The 14,070-nt window shown below is 40.7% G+C and overlaps 2 protein-coding genes across 3 annotated transcripts; one reads left to right on the forward strand and one right to left on the reverse strand.

Moving 5' to 3' along the window:
- Nucleotides 1-94: 94 nt before the first annotated feature.
- Nucleotides 95-4,893, reverse strand: LOC120802833 (charged multivesicular body protein 1b). The gene is made up of 9 exons (XM_040151002.1): nucleotides 4,200-4,893; nucleotides 2,277-2,374; nucleotides 2,018-2,164; nucleotides 1,809-1,877; nucleotides 1,621-1,728; nucleotides 1,467-1,510; nucleotides 1,180-1,252; nucleotides 772-859; nucleotides 95-646 (listed from the first exon to the last, which is right to left on the reverse strand). The coding sequence occupies exons 1-8, from the start codon at nucleotides 4,213-4,215 to the stop codon at nucleotides 815-817; spliced, it is 600 nt and encodes a 199-aa protein (XP_040006936.1). The 5' UTR covers nucleotides 4,216-4,893; the 3' UTR covers nucleotides 95-646; nucleotides 772-814.
- On the forward strand, nucleotides 4,681-12,568 carry LOC120802832. 2 transcript variants are annotated; one of them, XM_040151000.1, is made up of 2 exons: nucleotides 4,681-5,071; nucleotides 8,175-12,568. In XM_040151000.1, the coding sequence occupies exon 2, from the start codon at nucleotides 8,181-8,183 to the stop codon at nucleotides 10,503-10,505; it is 2,325 nt and encodes a 774-aa protein (XP_040006934.1). In that variant the 5' UTR covers nucleotides 4,681-5,071; nucleotides 8,175-8,180; the 3' UTR covers nucleotides 10,506-12,568. The 2 variants fall into 2 exon arrangements, with proteins under 2 accessions (XP_040006934.1, XP_040006935.1); XM_040151001.1 differs by having other exon boundaries at nucleotides 4,681-4,995.
- Nucleotides 12,569-14,070: the final 1,502 nt, after the last annotated feature.

Raw genomic sequence — 14,070 nt, forward strand, 5'->3', positions numbered from 1 at the left:
ATCTCTGAGATGTCATAGAGCCAAAGATATACAGTATGAGTTTGTTTTTCAAAATACACGTTCCACTACAGAAAAAAGACAGATTTATATGGGATTCCTGAAAATTATAAATTTATTGAAAAGGCAAGCGATAAAAGTATTATAAAACTTTATTCTTTACCTACTGTATGTAATCTCCAAACTGGAACCCCTTCCCACAAAAAAAAAAAAAAATTAGTGAAATCACCCACGACGACCGGACAAACACACGGGCCAATCATCCAGTATCTTCTCAAAATATTTGTCAGAAGTAAAATACAACAAATCATAACAAGAAGTCTGTTCACCAGTAAAGCAGGCGGGGGGGGGGTCAGTCTTTCACTATCATCCAAAACCTTAAGCTTATACACAATGAGTATATGAAATGGGCCTATAAATTATATGCAGGGTAATAACTGCCACGATCCACATTATTTTTATGTATGGAGTTCTTAACTATACATAATTAACAATGAAGTTAAATTAGATCTCCTTTATTGGTGATTATGTATTTTTAAGAAATACATATATATTCCATATCGTGCAGTTCTGTTAGTTTGAGGTGTCCAAAGAACAATGCAAATCTCTGTGAGGTCATCACCAACAGACAATCAAAAAGGGCCATTGTCTGAGGGGAAAAAAAAAAAAAAAAAAAGATACAGTAGCTCCTTGAGAAAGACACATGAGATGTAAAGAGGAGAGAAAACATGATGTAAATAAAATGTGTTTGGGAGTAATATTAAGGTAGTGTACAGGCGTTTTTAGAGCTCTATTGCCAGTCCACTGCAGTCATCTTTCACATCTGATCTCTGAGTTTGGCGAGCCTTTGAGAGAGTTCATCCTTTGGAAAAGAGAGAATTAAAAACAGGCATGAACGAGGAAGATGAAGATGACAGAAGAATCGGGGTTATTTGGAAAATACATTTCATTAGGCTTTTTGCAAATACTGCATTTTTAAAGTCTTTGTTTGACAAACACAGTTTACATTTCTTTTTCTGTAATCACATTACCTGTGTCTTTTTCACTAGGTCTATATGACAATTTAAGTTTTGACAAATAATCAGGTTCATGTAGCAGTAACAGTAGTGAGGTTTGGATGTATATTTAAGGTTATATGTGCCAAATGTGACCTGACAAGGAAGTTGCAAAAAGCAAGTGTACCTGTTCTGCAGAGGCGACGCTGGTACCCACTGATCCTGTCTGTCCCTGAGGGAGCTCCATGTTCAGGTCCAATCTAAACACGATGCACACACCAACTTTTAAAACTTACTTTGAGATTAAAGATACAAACACCTTTGCTTACACAATACTCAATAAAGCTTTCTACAACAGTCCTCAAATGTCTATCAATTTTTTTTAAATAACCACCACTATTTACTGCATACACCTGTATATGTGAACAAACATCATTTCACAATAAATACTGGGATCAAATATGAAAAGGTTACCCTGCTTCATCGGCCATTTCATGCAGCAATGACTCCACTTGATTCTGAAGCACACGTTAAACATTAGACACATTAGATATACAGTGAACGTGTTCGTCTTTAAAACACTGTCAGACAAAAGGAAATATGATAAGAGTAGTTTAAGAAAACGTACCTGTGGTGTCGTGAGTGTTGTTGTGCTGCTCATGGTGTCCTCCATTTGGGCTGTCTGAACATCCAGAGTCTCAAACTGGTGTTCAAATTTGTCCATGAGAGCTGAAATCTGAAAAGAGAGGTTGGTGAATTGTTTGATCATTTAAAGACGAAAGACAATAGTATTTTCAAGTTTAAATGACACCCCACCTTTTCCAAATTCATACTCTTCAGCGTGGCATCCATGCCTTTCACCACTCCAGCCATAGATTTTGTGACCTGTGAAATGAAACACCATCACTACAACTGAAACCAAAATGAAAACAAACAAGCTTTCTTAAGTCTGGAATGTCAATCTTCCGCCTGTAACCGATTCTCTAGGCCTACAGCAGTGTGCAGTGACCCTGTTTTCATCATACCTGGTTCATTGTAACTGCAGTTTGGACCCTTGCTGCAACTGCATCTACACGAGCGCTCATCCTCAGGAAGTTCACAGACTGGTTCTTCTGTCTGATGGCGTTCTCTGCATGGATCCTCGCCACCTCCATATTCCCCTTCTGGATGGCCTAGACACGACGTAAAAATAAAGTGGCTCAGTAAAATCTTATGCAGCCGACACCAGTCAGCGACCTCCAATAATGTGTTATTTTGATGTCTGGCTTCAGAAGTGCAACTTACTTTCTTGACTTTAGTCTTCTCTATTTTCTCCTCTTTGTCACATTTCTTGGAGTTTCTTTGGAGTTCTTTGGCAGCAAACTTTAAATTGAAGAGATGCTCTGAAATGCGATGTTAAAGAAAAAAAAAGTCCAAAGAAAGACAACGAGCAACCTTGGATGACCACTTTTATTACTGTGGATAACTTAAAAGCTCTGTATTTTGTGTGAGAGCTGCACGAGGAGATGGCGGTGGTTATTACTTGTCACTTAGTTGTCTCAACTCAAATCCTGTCATTTCTGTTGGAAATGTGTTTGATCAAGACTATACTACTTTTTGCCCCTTTCTGGGGCCCACATTGTGTATGCATTATTTAGTAATTAGTTTGTGGTAACCTGTTTAAGCAGAGATTTTTGTTTAGTATTAAGTTGCCTTAAGGCCCTATCATTTCAGTTTATACTGTGCTTGAGTGGTGTATACAGTTTTACCAGACAAATTTGTAGGGATGCACCCATCCGATCCAAAAGACTGGTTTTGGCAGCGATGCTGACCCCATAAAGTGGATGAGGTATTGGAGCTGATGTGACCAATCCAAATTAAATATAGTTTCTCTGTCAATGCTGCTATAAAATTCCATGCTTCTGCTATCAATTATATCCTTTCACATAAGGTCGCCAGGAAATTCCTGGCCATTATGCTTAACTTGCATAAAACATATTTCCATGTGCTCTATAATGAGCTATGCAGATTGTCAATTTGACTAAAAGCAAGCACTGGTATCAGACCATTAACTTGAGTTGAGGTATCTAAAATAGTATTGGGTGAAAAAACTTTGGCGCATCCCTACAAATTTGCAGTTAATCAAATTACCACAAAATATCTGCCACACGTTAAACCTGGAGTCTTTGGGGCCCCCTAAGAGTCTTGGGGTCCAGGAGAGTTGCCTACTTTGCTCAGTTAGTAATCCAGCCTCGCGTGTATGTTCCTACTTTCTTACTTTAACAGGTTTTAAAGGAGAGCTAGACCAATAAATCTGCCATGCCGATATCTTGGCATTAGTGTATATGTTGGCTGGTAAGTAACAAGAAATGTCAGAACATGACTGTGAAACTAAGTTTGAGGTCATTTGCAAACAGTGTCTCCATTAAAGAGTTTTTCCACGAGAGAGCAGTGATAAGTTGATTTTTTTTTAACTGTAAAAGGTAATGCTCAGTAGTCATCTTGATCAGAATACTTAAAAAAAAAAGAAAAATAGAAAGTTATAAGAGAGTAGTATCGAACCTATTGTTTATGTTAAAAAAAATACTATTTGGACAATATACTGTCACGGGATTTTTTAAATGACCAAATATTTATTTTCAATATTAGCCCCCAAATATCCAATATCTGTCAAGCTATAGGTTAAAGTTTGAAATACCTCTTGACTCTGTATTTATGCAGTGACAAATACAGGTTATGTACCTGGTATTACTGGAGTTTCCCTTTCATTTGCTTATGTTTGTGTTGTTCCCGAGAAACCTTCACGGTGCTGTGTTAAATTAAAGACAGCCATGACAGGAATACCAGGTAAAACACACATCAGTTCTTGCCTTCATCATTTAGAGTTCTAACTGACAGCCTGACTGCACGGTGAAACGGTTAAACCACCCGGTTACTGTTGTTGGGTATTTCCAGCCATTAGCAATGAAGCTTTCCAGGCCTTCAGTCCGGTTCTCTCCCCTTGCACGACGCCTGGAACTGACTGGGAAATGTCCAAGTAATTGAATAAGGCAGCATTTGTGGCTTTGGTGGATATCTGACCTATTTCGCGATGTTCCATGTGTCTGTCACACGTAAATCTCGCCAGCCTCGCCATAAACTACGGTGTTGAGGTCGCTCTCTGAGCCCTCGTATTGACGTTACACCACGGTCTCATCTCCCCTTCTCACCACTGGTTTAAAAGGATACTTTCGATCATCGGCATCTTGAGGCGGCTCTTCGCGGATTCAACAGTTAAACGATGGAATCCTTACGGACAATCCACAAAAGGGTAGTTAAATAAAGCGAAACCCGTCTGTGAAACTTCAGCCTTTCGCGTTTCGGTCTTCGCCTTCTCCGGCACTTCCTGATGTCTTACCAAAATACGAACGACGTCATAGTCACGTGGTGGCGGTATTCCATATCGACGTCACGAGGAAACTGCCCCCTCCCCCCGGAAAAATGTGAATGAAAAGAGAGAGAGAAAAAAACAACAACTAACCTTTAACATTCAAACACGACACTTTTAACGTTTTTATCCGCGCCTCCGCTTTGTTGCGTATGTGCGAGTGGATTCAGTCAGATATAAGCGGACGCGGTGTTGTAGCGGCGGGGTGGTGGGCGGTGAAAACGGCCGATTGATGATTAGATTTACGGTGTGGATCACGGCGGGGAGAGAGGATGACTCACTCCGTCTGATGTGATGTTCACCCCGCAACAGCTCCTCGGCAGTGCGGTGGCACGCCGGTAGCTCGGCCTGACGTACCCGTGGGCTCCACCAATAAAAGTCCAACTTTATCCAAGTGTTTGGACGGCCCCGAGATACACCGTTTGTTTCAAACTTGAGTGACCGTCGCTTGGTAGTTAGAGAGAGACCCGGCGTCGTGATTTACCGTAAATTTCGTGACGCCTGATTGCCATGGAAACAGTGCTCCTGAGCTGAGAGGAAACTGTCCGTGTTAACTTCAGCATCAACCTCTCCGACGGAGTCGGATAAACCTGTTGGGTATCTCACTCTTTATTTCTTTTCTTGTGTTGCTGCTCTGGCTTTACTTTCCATTTTAATTTTGGCCACAAACCAGGTGAGTTTTTTTTTTTTTTTTTTTTAAATTTAAATTGCGCGACTGTTGTGTTATTGTGTCTCATTCTGGCAAAACGCAGTTAACCTCAACTCTTCCCCCCCCTCCAGTATTAAGGCAGTTTCCTCCAAAATATTGGTCCGTTTCATTTACTCGAGCCGGCTGTCAACTTGCGAGCTGCATTCATGTGTAAATGGACCATAAAACATAGATTCCGGGCTCATCTTGAACTAACTAGTGATTTAGTGAGTTGCTACATTGGCAACATTTTGAGTTCAGAGGACAGCATACAATGGCTGCAGTGAACCATTAAGGAACAAGTGGCCTGTGCAAAAATGTTGGTCATAGCAGTTTTTGAAAAACGCCCGTCAACATGTATGTCTCCAGATCACGACAATCCATAGGCTGAATAATATCGTCTGCAATGGGCCGTATTTCCCTCGCCGGGCTCACCGATGAAACATTTCGTGAGTGTCACAACCCCGAACGCCACCTGAAGTGCTGCATTTTGCGTCGTTTTTCTAGCGCACGGGGGGGGGGAGGATCCGGGAGAGCCAGCGAGTGGTGCCGCGTTCAGTGGCTGTATGACTCATATAGTCTTATCTATAGAGAAGCCAAGAGGCAGAGGAGCAGTCCTGCTGCAGGACCGAGCTGATGTAACCCGCGAGGTTCACTAGAGGCTGCTGTGGGCCATGCTTCCCTGTGCCCCGAGCTACGGCCGCTGAACGAAGATACGCGGATGACCGCCAAATACTAACGTAGGCTGAGGAAGCGGTGGGCTGTTCACGTACTGTGTGTGTGCACTCAACAGATGATCAGGTGCCGTTTACAGTGCATCGCATGGCCAGGTCGGGTTGAAAACAATACAAATGAAATCGACGCGGCAACTGACATATCAAATATCATTTAAACTATTTACATAAAGCTTTTGTAACTCTAGATGTATTTTATGTAATGTATTAAAATGCAAAAAATACGTTTTTTAAGCAGTTTTTATTTTTGTATCATTGTCAAAATTATATCTAAAATAAAAATGCTAAACTAAAACAAGGAACAGGAATCACCTTTGGCTTTATACACAAAATAAGTGAGTATAATAATAATAGTAATAATAATAATAATAATAATAATAATAATAATGATAACAACAATCTTAGATGATACTTAAAGCACCATAGATCTGATGACCAGAAAGTTGGTGCACTGTCAAATTTTCTCTCAAGCTTTTACGAAATCGCACTGATTCACATACATCTGGAAAAAAATATTTGCGACTATTATTATTGTGGAGCGGCAGGAAGAGAAATAGCAGTGTAACCACTTGCTCAAAAGTAACCCAACTTCACAATTTATATAGTGTACACTTAGATGTACACACTAAAGCTCCTCTCTGTGGTGTTTTTGGTTGTGAGATTCTTTTCTCTACATTATTTGTTTCAACAGAAAAATCCAGTGAGAAATGAGCAAAATTTAATCCCCTGCTTCTTTTTAGAAATGTATATATATTTTAGCATGCTAGCATTGGGTAAAGCATAAAGGCAAACCAAAAAAAAAAAAAGATAATTAAAAGGACTTTATTATGAGTGCGGGGATGATGAGAGCATTCATGTTTCAAGACACCCTGAGGATCCTTAACTGATCCCTCATCTCTACTGTTGGCATAAATGTGTCTGAGAGTATGAGGGTCCTTTAAAGCCTAAAACAGGCAAAAAATAAATCCAATATTTTCCTCAGTAGTGAGTGAATCAGTGAACATCAATAATGAGGTACTCTTCTCCCTCTTATAAATACACTGTTTTCACATTATAACAGCAGCAATAAACACATCGTCAATCAACTGCATGCTGTTTATGAGCAATATTATGCAGCCAAGTGTATAACCACAGCATTATATGCTTAGATTGGCATAACAAGCCTTAGTGCTCCTATTTCAGAGGAAGAGTGTTTATACATACAGGCGCAGTGTAAACAGACATGTCCTGTGTGCCTCAAATAGATCTATCAACCAGGTTGTCCCTGTAGCTGAAAGCCAGTGAATGACACACAGGTGAGTCACCTGTAACTAGCAGATGGGTGCATGATCGTAGAGGAAATGCGACATGGCACCTGCTAAATGTTTATCTTGCGTGACCAGCAAATTAAATGGCATGAGAAACAGCTTTCTGACGTTCGCATTGCCACTGGAATCTATTGTATCACTCAGAAAAAAAAAAAGTTCCTTTCAAAACTCACAAAGCATTCTGGGAGGAGTTGCAAAGTAGACACATTAATCTTATTCACAGCTCGAAATAGCCACAGTTTACAAATTTGTCCTCTGGACTAGATTAGTTGAAACACAAATCTGTTTATTACGATAGCCATGTTGCCATTCATCTGTAGAATATTAATTCCCGATCTGTTTAAGAAATAAAACTGAGAGCACATTTTTTTTACTTGCATGTTGCAGATAAACTTGTTGCTTGTTGAATTTTTCTGTGCAAGTTCAACATGGAAAAATTAAATTAGGTCCAGTGCATCACCAGTGGCCTATGTTTGAGCCCTTACTGTGCCATTTAGTTGACGCCATATGTTATCATGCTGTTGCCACCTAGTGGCAGCAAGCCAGGCGACTTAATCCTTCATCAGTCCTCAGAGCTCACTTTGGGTATGTTGCTGCCCTTTATGCTTATTGCTGAATTTCAAATCTAGCTGATAAACAATGCCACATAGCTTAGGACATACTGCAATCAGAGAAGACCAAGGGTGAACACATCTCTGACAAAAGCACAGTGATTGGTACTTATTTGAATGCATTTGTGGATTTGAGACTTTCAGGAGAGGATGAAAACAAAAGAGCAAATGCTAAGGACTAGAGTTTCAAGTAAACAAATTAGTAAAAAATATTTTCAAGGATAAGGATGTAGATAAGGTGCTGGGATGATACAGACAACACGTAAAGAAAAAAAAAGCATTCTCAGTACACATTGCCATTTGTAAAGGGCATCTTGCACAGAAGACAAAAGGACAAGGGTTGTGGTTTATGCTCATCTAAGAAAAAGCCCAGTTTTTTAGACTACAACAGACATTAGCCATAATGTGATACATATGTCAGACCTCTATTTCACAGGTAAGGATGATGGAGCTTCAAATGGAGAAGAGGTTCCACAACTTAACCCTTGAGCAAGTCCAAGCTCTGGACAAGGTCTTGACAGAGGTAATCCCCATCCATGGACGGGGAAATTTTCCCACACTGCAGGTGAGAGCAAAAGACATCATTCGTGTGGTGAAGGACCGGCTGGTCGAAAGAGACATCCAGGTGAAAGATATACGCCTTAATGGCGCAACTGCTAGCCATGTCCTGGTGAGAGAGAATGGCCTGGGTTACAGAGATTTAGACATCATATTTGGAGTGGAGCTGCCCAGGCAGGAGGACTTCCAGGTTATTAAGGAGGTGGTGCTGGGAAGCCTACGAGACCTCCTCCCTTGTGGAGTTAACAGACGGAAGATTACCTGCCTGACAATGAAGGAAGCCTACGTGCAAAAGATGGTGAAAGTTTTCAATGAGCATGACAGATGGAGCCTCATCTCGCTGTCTAACAACAGAGCTAAAACCTTGGGGCTCAGGTTTGTTAGTTCCCTTCGAAGACAGTTTGAGTTCAGTGTGGACTCCTTCCAAATAATATTAGACCGTATGCTTGAGTCCTACTGGGAGACTGAAAGGAAACAAGGAGGAAAGTTGCCATTGAATGCTGGGAATTTGGCTAAAAGAGACAATGAGGATGAAAACAAAGAGCAAGAGCAGCCAAGCGTTCCTCGAGATATCGAAGAGGATAATGAGAAAGACTTAGCCACGGCACCCGGCAGAGAAAGTCAGTGTCCGGATGAAGCAGTTTCTGTGCTCGAGAAAGAGCTACCACATGCAAAGATTGAGCATGTAGATGGAAAGCATGAGTCACAGCGGGTGTTAGAACCTGAGAGCAGTAACTTAGAGCAGGAGCAGGAGCAGGAGGAAGTGAACGGCATCGAGGATGTTCATTCAGAGGAGGACATTGTGTTTGAGCTGTGTGAAGAAACCGAAGAGAAAGGACAGTTTCACAGTGACTGCCCTTCAGTTTCATCCCCTAAAACTTTATTTACAGAAGTGAGGGATCCGCTGGTGACACAGGCATGTTTAAAGCTACAGAGTAATGACGAGCTATGTGAGTCACAAGCTTGCCAGCCAGTGTCTATGATGCATAGAGAAAAGTCAGCTCCACAGGAAATAGTCAATTGTGAAGAAATTGCTCAGTTCAAAGTAGACTCTGTAATCTGCAAGACTGAAAATACCTCAGACCCACAAGATTCACACCTTGAGTTCTCCTTCCCTCCTCCTGCCAAGAAAACTTGCAGCACATCACAGGACGTTGTACCAGACTATTGCCCCTCACCGAAATTACAAAGAAAAATGTCAAGGAAGATGATCAGTAAGCCTGAAAAATGGTCTCTACTGACTGATTTGTCAGATCTTACAACACAGCTGTTTCCGCCCATAGAAATACCCAAGCCACTTCAGCCTAAGCCTCCTTTACTGGATAACACTCAAGGTCATTGCTCAAAAGTACCAGACTCGAAGTCGGAGAACTCTGAAGATCCAGATGCTCTAACAGTTCCCACATACAGTCCAGCCAGTACGCGTCAGGATGGGAGTGGCTCAAATGAAACTGTAGAACAAACTGTTAAGCCAAAACACTCAAAGAAGCCCCCTGATTCAGAGACTCAAAGCCACACGTGTGCAGTGAACATAGCCACACAGGCTGAGGTTGATGAGCAAAAACCTGAGCTGACAGACACTGTCCCAAACGGCTCTGGGTCAAGCTCATGGGCCAGGCCAGCAGGGGAGCCCACCATCACTGTAGAAGCAGAGTGCATGTACGGAGACTTTGAACAGGCGATGGACCACCTTCGCAACCGCCTAATCGCCACCCACAACCCAGAGGAGATCCGGGGAGGGGGCCTGCTAAAATACAGCGACCTGCTGGTGAGAAACTTCAGGCCAGCTAGCGAGACAGAGATCAAGTCCTTGGAGCGTTACATGTGCTCCCGCTTCTTCATCGACTTTCCTGATGTAAGTGAGCAGCAGCGGAAGATCGAGGCCTACCTGCAGTGCCATTTCATTGGCAACGAGGAGACAAGCAAGTACGACTACCTGATGACCCTGCGACGCGTGATAGATGAAAGCACGGTGTGTTTGATGGGACATGAGAGGAGACAAACACTCAATATGATCACAGTCCTGGCCCTGAGGGTGTTGGGCGAGCAGAATGCCATCCCCAACACGGCCAACGTTACCTGCTTCTATCAGCCGGCTCCGTACATGACAGAGCCGATTTACAGCAGCTTCTTCATCACCCAGGCCCAGCCCCCACTCGTCTACCACCCCTACCCTCTACACGTCCACATGCAGACTGGCCTAGTGTAGCTGCAGTGACATGCCCACAGGGAGGCATGTAGGCTTTCAGCATGGTGCTCTGCACGCAGCGGCACTAATGGAAGTTTTAACAACAGGCAACCGTGGCGTAGTGTTGTTTAATGCTTTGAAATCCCTCCTGCTTATGACGTGAAAGGTCATGAAAGGTCAGAACTGAAAGGGGTCTGGAGGCAAAGCACGTCACCCTTTCAAGATGAAGACTTTTGAAAAGGAAAGAAACGCTAAGAGCCCACTTTTCAGAGGGCTCGGAGATAGGTTTTCATTGAAGTGGAGGGACTGTGTTTACTGCCGTTTCAGCTCATTTTGGGCGGGGATCTGTACTGGTCCTACTCCCCTGTTGAGGAGAATATTGCAATGTAATAATTCTCTATGGCTACAAGATTAACTTATATAAAACCTAATCTCAGAAACACCTGTTAGCAACAAAAATCTTAGTTTGGATAAAGTTTGAATAATGATAAATTGTTAACGTTTCCTAGGGGTTAAAAACGCATATAGCAGTTTTGTGAATCATCATTCTCTGTAGAGTAAAATTCAGCACGTGGCTATACCTGTGTATTCACTGTATAGAAAGAGGACACCAAACATACATGAGCAGAATTTGCTGTGGTATTTCCATTATCTCATAAGTTCCGTATTGTGAGTGTAAACACCTCATTTCAAAGGTAGAAACAAGAGATCCCGGGTCCAGTTCCCTTAGGGAGTGTATGAATTTTTTTGGGATGGTGAAGAGGGCTGAACCTTATATTTCACTTTGTAAAAAAAACAAAAAAACAAAGTCCCTGAAAACCGATCGGCAGTATTTCTACAAACATGAAATATTCATGACAAAATAAAACAGTCTGGAAAATCATCTTTATTTTATGTTTATTAACTGGCAACACGAGCAAAAAACCAAACAACTCTCAACAGAGTTTGAGTCAGATGTTGTGAAATTCTGATTGGTTTACATAAATACATGGCCGCCTTATTCCAACACCACACCGCCCGCTTCAAACCAGTGAGAAAACCACCTACAAAAACAGAAACACATAAATCTCTCGTGAAAAAAAAACAAAACGGTTCAAACTTGGGCACAAAAATGTGCCTTCATGTAGGAGCTCATTACTCTTAATAAAAACCTAATTGAGGAAGTGTGCTTTCAGGGCCTTTAATATTTTCTTTGCACATAAAAAAAAATGTAACTATCAACAGCTGAAAGAGCTCAAAAATTAAAGCTAAAAGCTGAAAAATATTAAATATTAAATAATATATAAAAATAATAAAAATTTAGTGCATGTAGTCGTACTTTGCACTGTAATGATTCAACATAGTGCTAGAAGTTATGAACTTGGAACTGTGCCCCTATCTCCCTGAATTCATCCTGCATTGGACAAATAAACTCTTATATTCCTCATCAGAGAAACATCACAAGGATTTGCCTCCTGATGGCAATATGAAGAAAGCCTTGGCTGTCTTGTCTTCAATTTTGAATAAAATATATTCACAAATCTAGGGTTGTACACAAAGTTGCCATTTCCATCTTCAACAGACTGAATAGACTTTGTGGATTACATGGTGACAGTCATTTGTTGTTGTGGACGTAGTGAATGTCACTTCTGTCGGGATTTGGTCTGCCATTGTGTGCAAAAATGTTAGTGCACATTTCAGTTATTCAAGCAGTCTACGATGCAGCCAGCAGTTATGACGCTCTGTCCCTCTATGTTTGTTTATTGTGTTTGCATAGCTACAGTACATGTACTCAGTATTTTTTTTTTTAAAAACAAAACAAAAAGATAATGTAAGGACAGGTTTGGATATGTGGGCTGTTCAGACTAAATCTGAGACTGAAGCACAATGTAAATGCACATAGCTGTTGTTGACTAAATAAAGCTTTTCAGACTTGCTTGTATAGAATACTGTGTACGGTAGTCCCCTATGTAGCTTCAAAGTGATGTATCTATCTTGAGACTTTGAGTATGTTATGTATTGTTAAGGAACTGTTTCACCAGTGGAGAATGTCAAATATTCCTGTTATGATATCTAGTTGCTCAGATTGTTGTGCTATTGTGATAATAAATGTAACAACTGGTTTTTGTCTGGAGTCTTCTCTTGCTGGTCTGAGTTACACTGTTACCAGTTTATTTTCATTAAGCTGCAAGGCCAGCCCTTTGTACAACTGTCTTTGCACTCAATTTTAATTAAATGATGGACGATAATTACATCTTCAGTGTTACTTTGAACAACACGTTTTAATAGATTGTATCTCCTGATCAAATGTTGGTTTCTTGGTGCCATGGCAACATTATTGGCATGCAAACTACAAAAACCTTTTTATAGGCTCCTTTTCAGTGGTCAGAGATAAATACTTTAGAAACTGGGAATTGATATGTATCTCTTTATGCACACAAACGACCTAAGATGATAAAGAAGGCACTGTTTAGATTTTCTTTTTGTTTTAAGTGATTACATTTTAAGTCATTTTCAATAACCAGTCTTTTTTTTTTTCCAGATTTCATACTAACATTTTAAATTTTAATCCTGAAGAAGCACAATTATTTGGCTAACACAATCTTTGCCTCGCCACATTTCCTGCCCCAACCCAGAGATTGAACATCTGCACACTGCTATTCCCATTACTGTAAAAACTCTACCTGTTCAGTTTCACATTTTAGTCATTTGATATTATCAGTACTGGACAATCCAAACAAAACAGGGCTGATTTTCAGCATTCACATCATATATACAGTATTTACAATCAGGGTGTTTTATGGAGTGATAATAATAATTAAAAAAAAAAGTCATCGCTTATTCTTAATTTGTTCTGAATATCAATATGAACATGTTACAGACTTTGATTTGCCCCATTAAGCATCCTTTAAAGTGACCTTTCCCTCTTTATCCATTGACACATTTTCATTCCCATGATCCTCCAGTGTCTCTGCAGTTTCTAGGTGTGGCAGAGGATGGTGCGTCACAGCTCAACCTTGTTTGTTCCTTGTCTGACTCACCCCAGCTTCCAGTGCATCAATGCAGTTGCAAATGGTACAATCAGGTTTACAACTGTCTGTCACGACTGACAGACAGTCCCAGCATCCTAAACCTCCTGAATCTTTGCCTTCGGTGCATGTTTATGACCCATCATAAACACTATAGATGACTCAGTCCCAGTGCTGGTGAGCAGCCGTTAAAGCTTTTGCTTGCTTAACATGCGCAGAAATCATGGTCAGTTGCGGAAAATTTTTTAAAATAAAATTTCAACATTCATCAAAAAATACTTTAAAGAGAAATTTGTTTTATTAAAAAAAAAAAAAAAAAAAAAAATACAATCAAAACATTGTGTATAAAAGACAGCCACATAAGCTTATTCCACCTACAGTGGAATGTTATTGTATTTGTCATCAACTATCTGATGCTTAGAGGCAAGACTAAGAGCCATCTACTATATGAAAATAAGATCCCAAAATGTGAATCATCAGTCTTCTCACACTCAACCAGAATAATTTCAAGATGCCAGTTAATGCTGCTACTTGGAGCACCCTAGGTGCGGATTTGTGTGTTTTATAAATGAGCAACT

Source organism: Xiphias gladius, chromosome 17 (genome assembly GCF_016859285.1).
Source record: "Xiphias gladius isolate SHS-SW01 ecotype Sanya breed wild chromosome 17, ASM1685928v1, whole genome shotgun sequence".
Taxonomy (NCBI): domain Eukaryota; kingdom Metazoa; phylum Chordata; class Actinopteri; order Istiophoriformes; family Xiphiidae; genus Xiphias; species Xiphias gladius.

Coding starts and splice junctions, on each gene's coding strand:
- LOC120802833 (XM_040151002.1), bottom strand. Junction 1,511..1,620: donor CAACACTCACGACACCACAG/GTACGTTTTCTT, acceptor CGTGTGCTTCAG/AATCAAGTGGAGTCATTGCT. Junction 860..1,179: donor GCGTCGCCTCTGCAGAACAG/GTACACTTGCTT, acceptor TCTTTTCCAAAG/GATGAACTCTCTCAAAGGCT.
- LOC120802832 (XM_040151000.1), top strand. CDS start 8,181: ATGATGGAGCTTCAAATGGAGAAGAGGTTCCACAACTTAACCCTTGAG.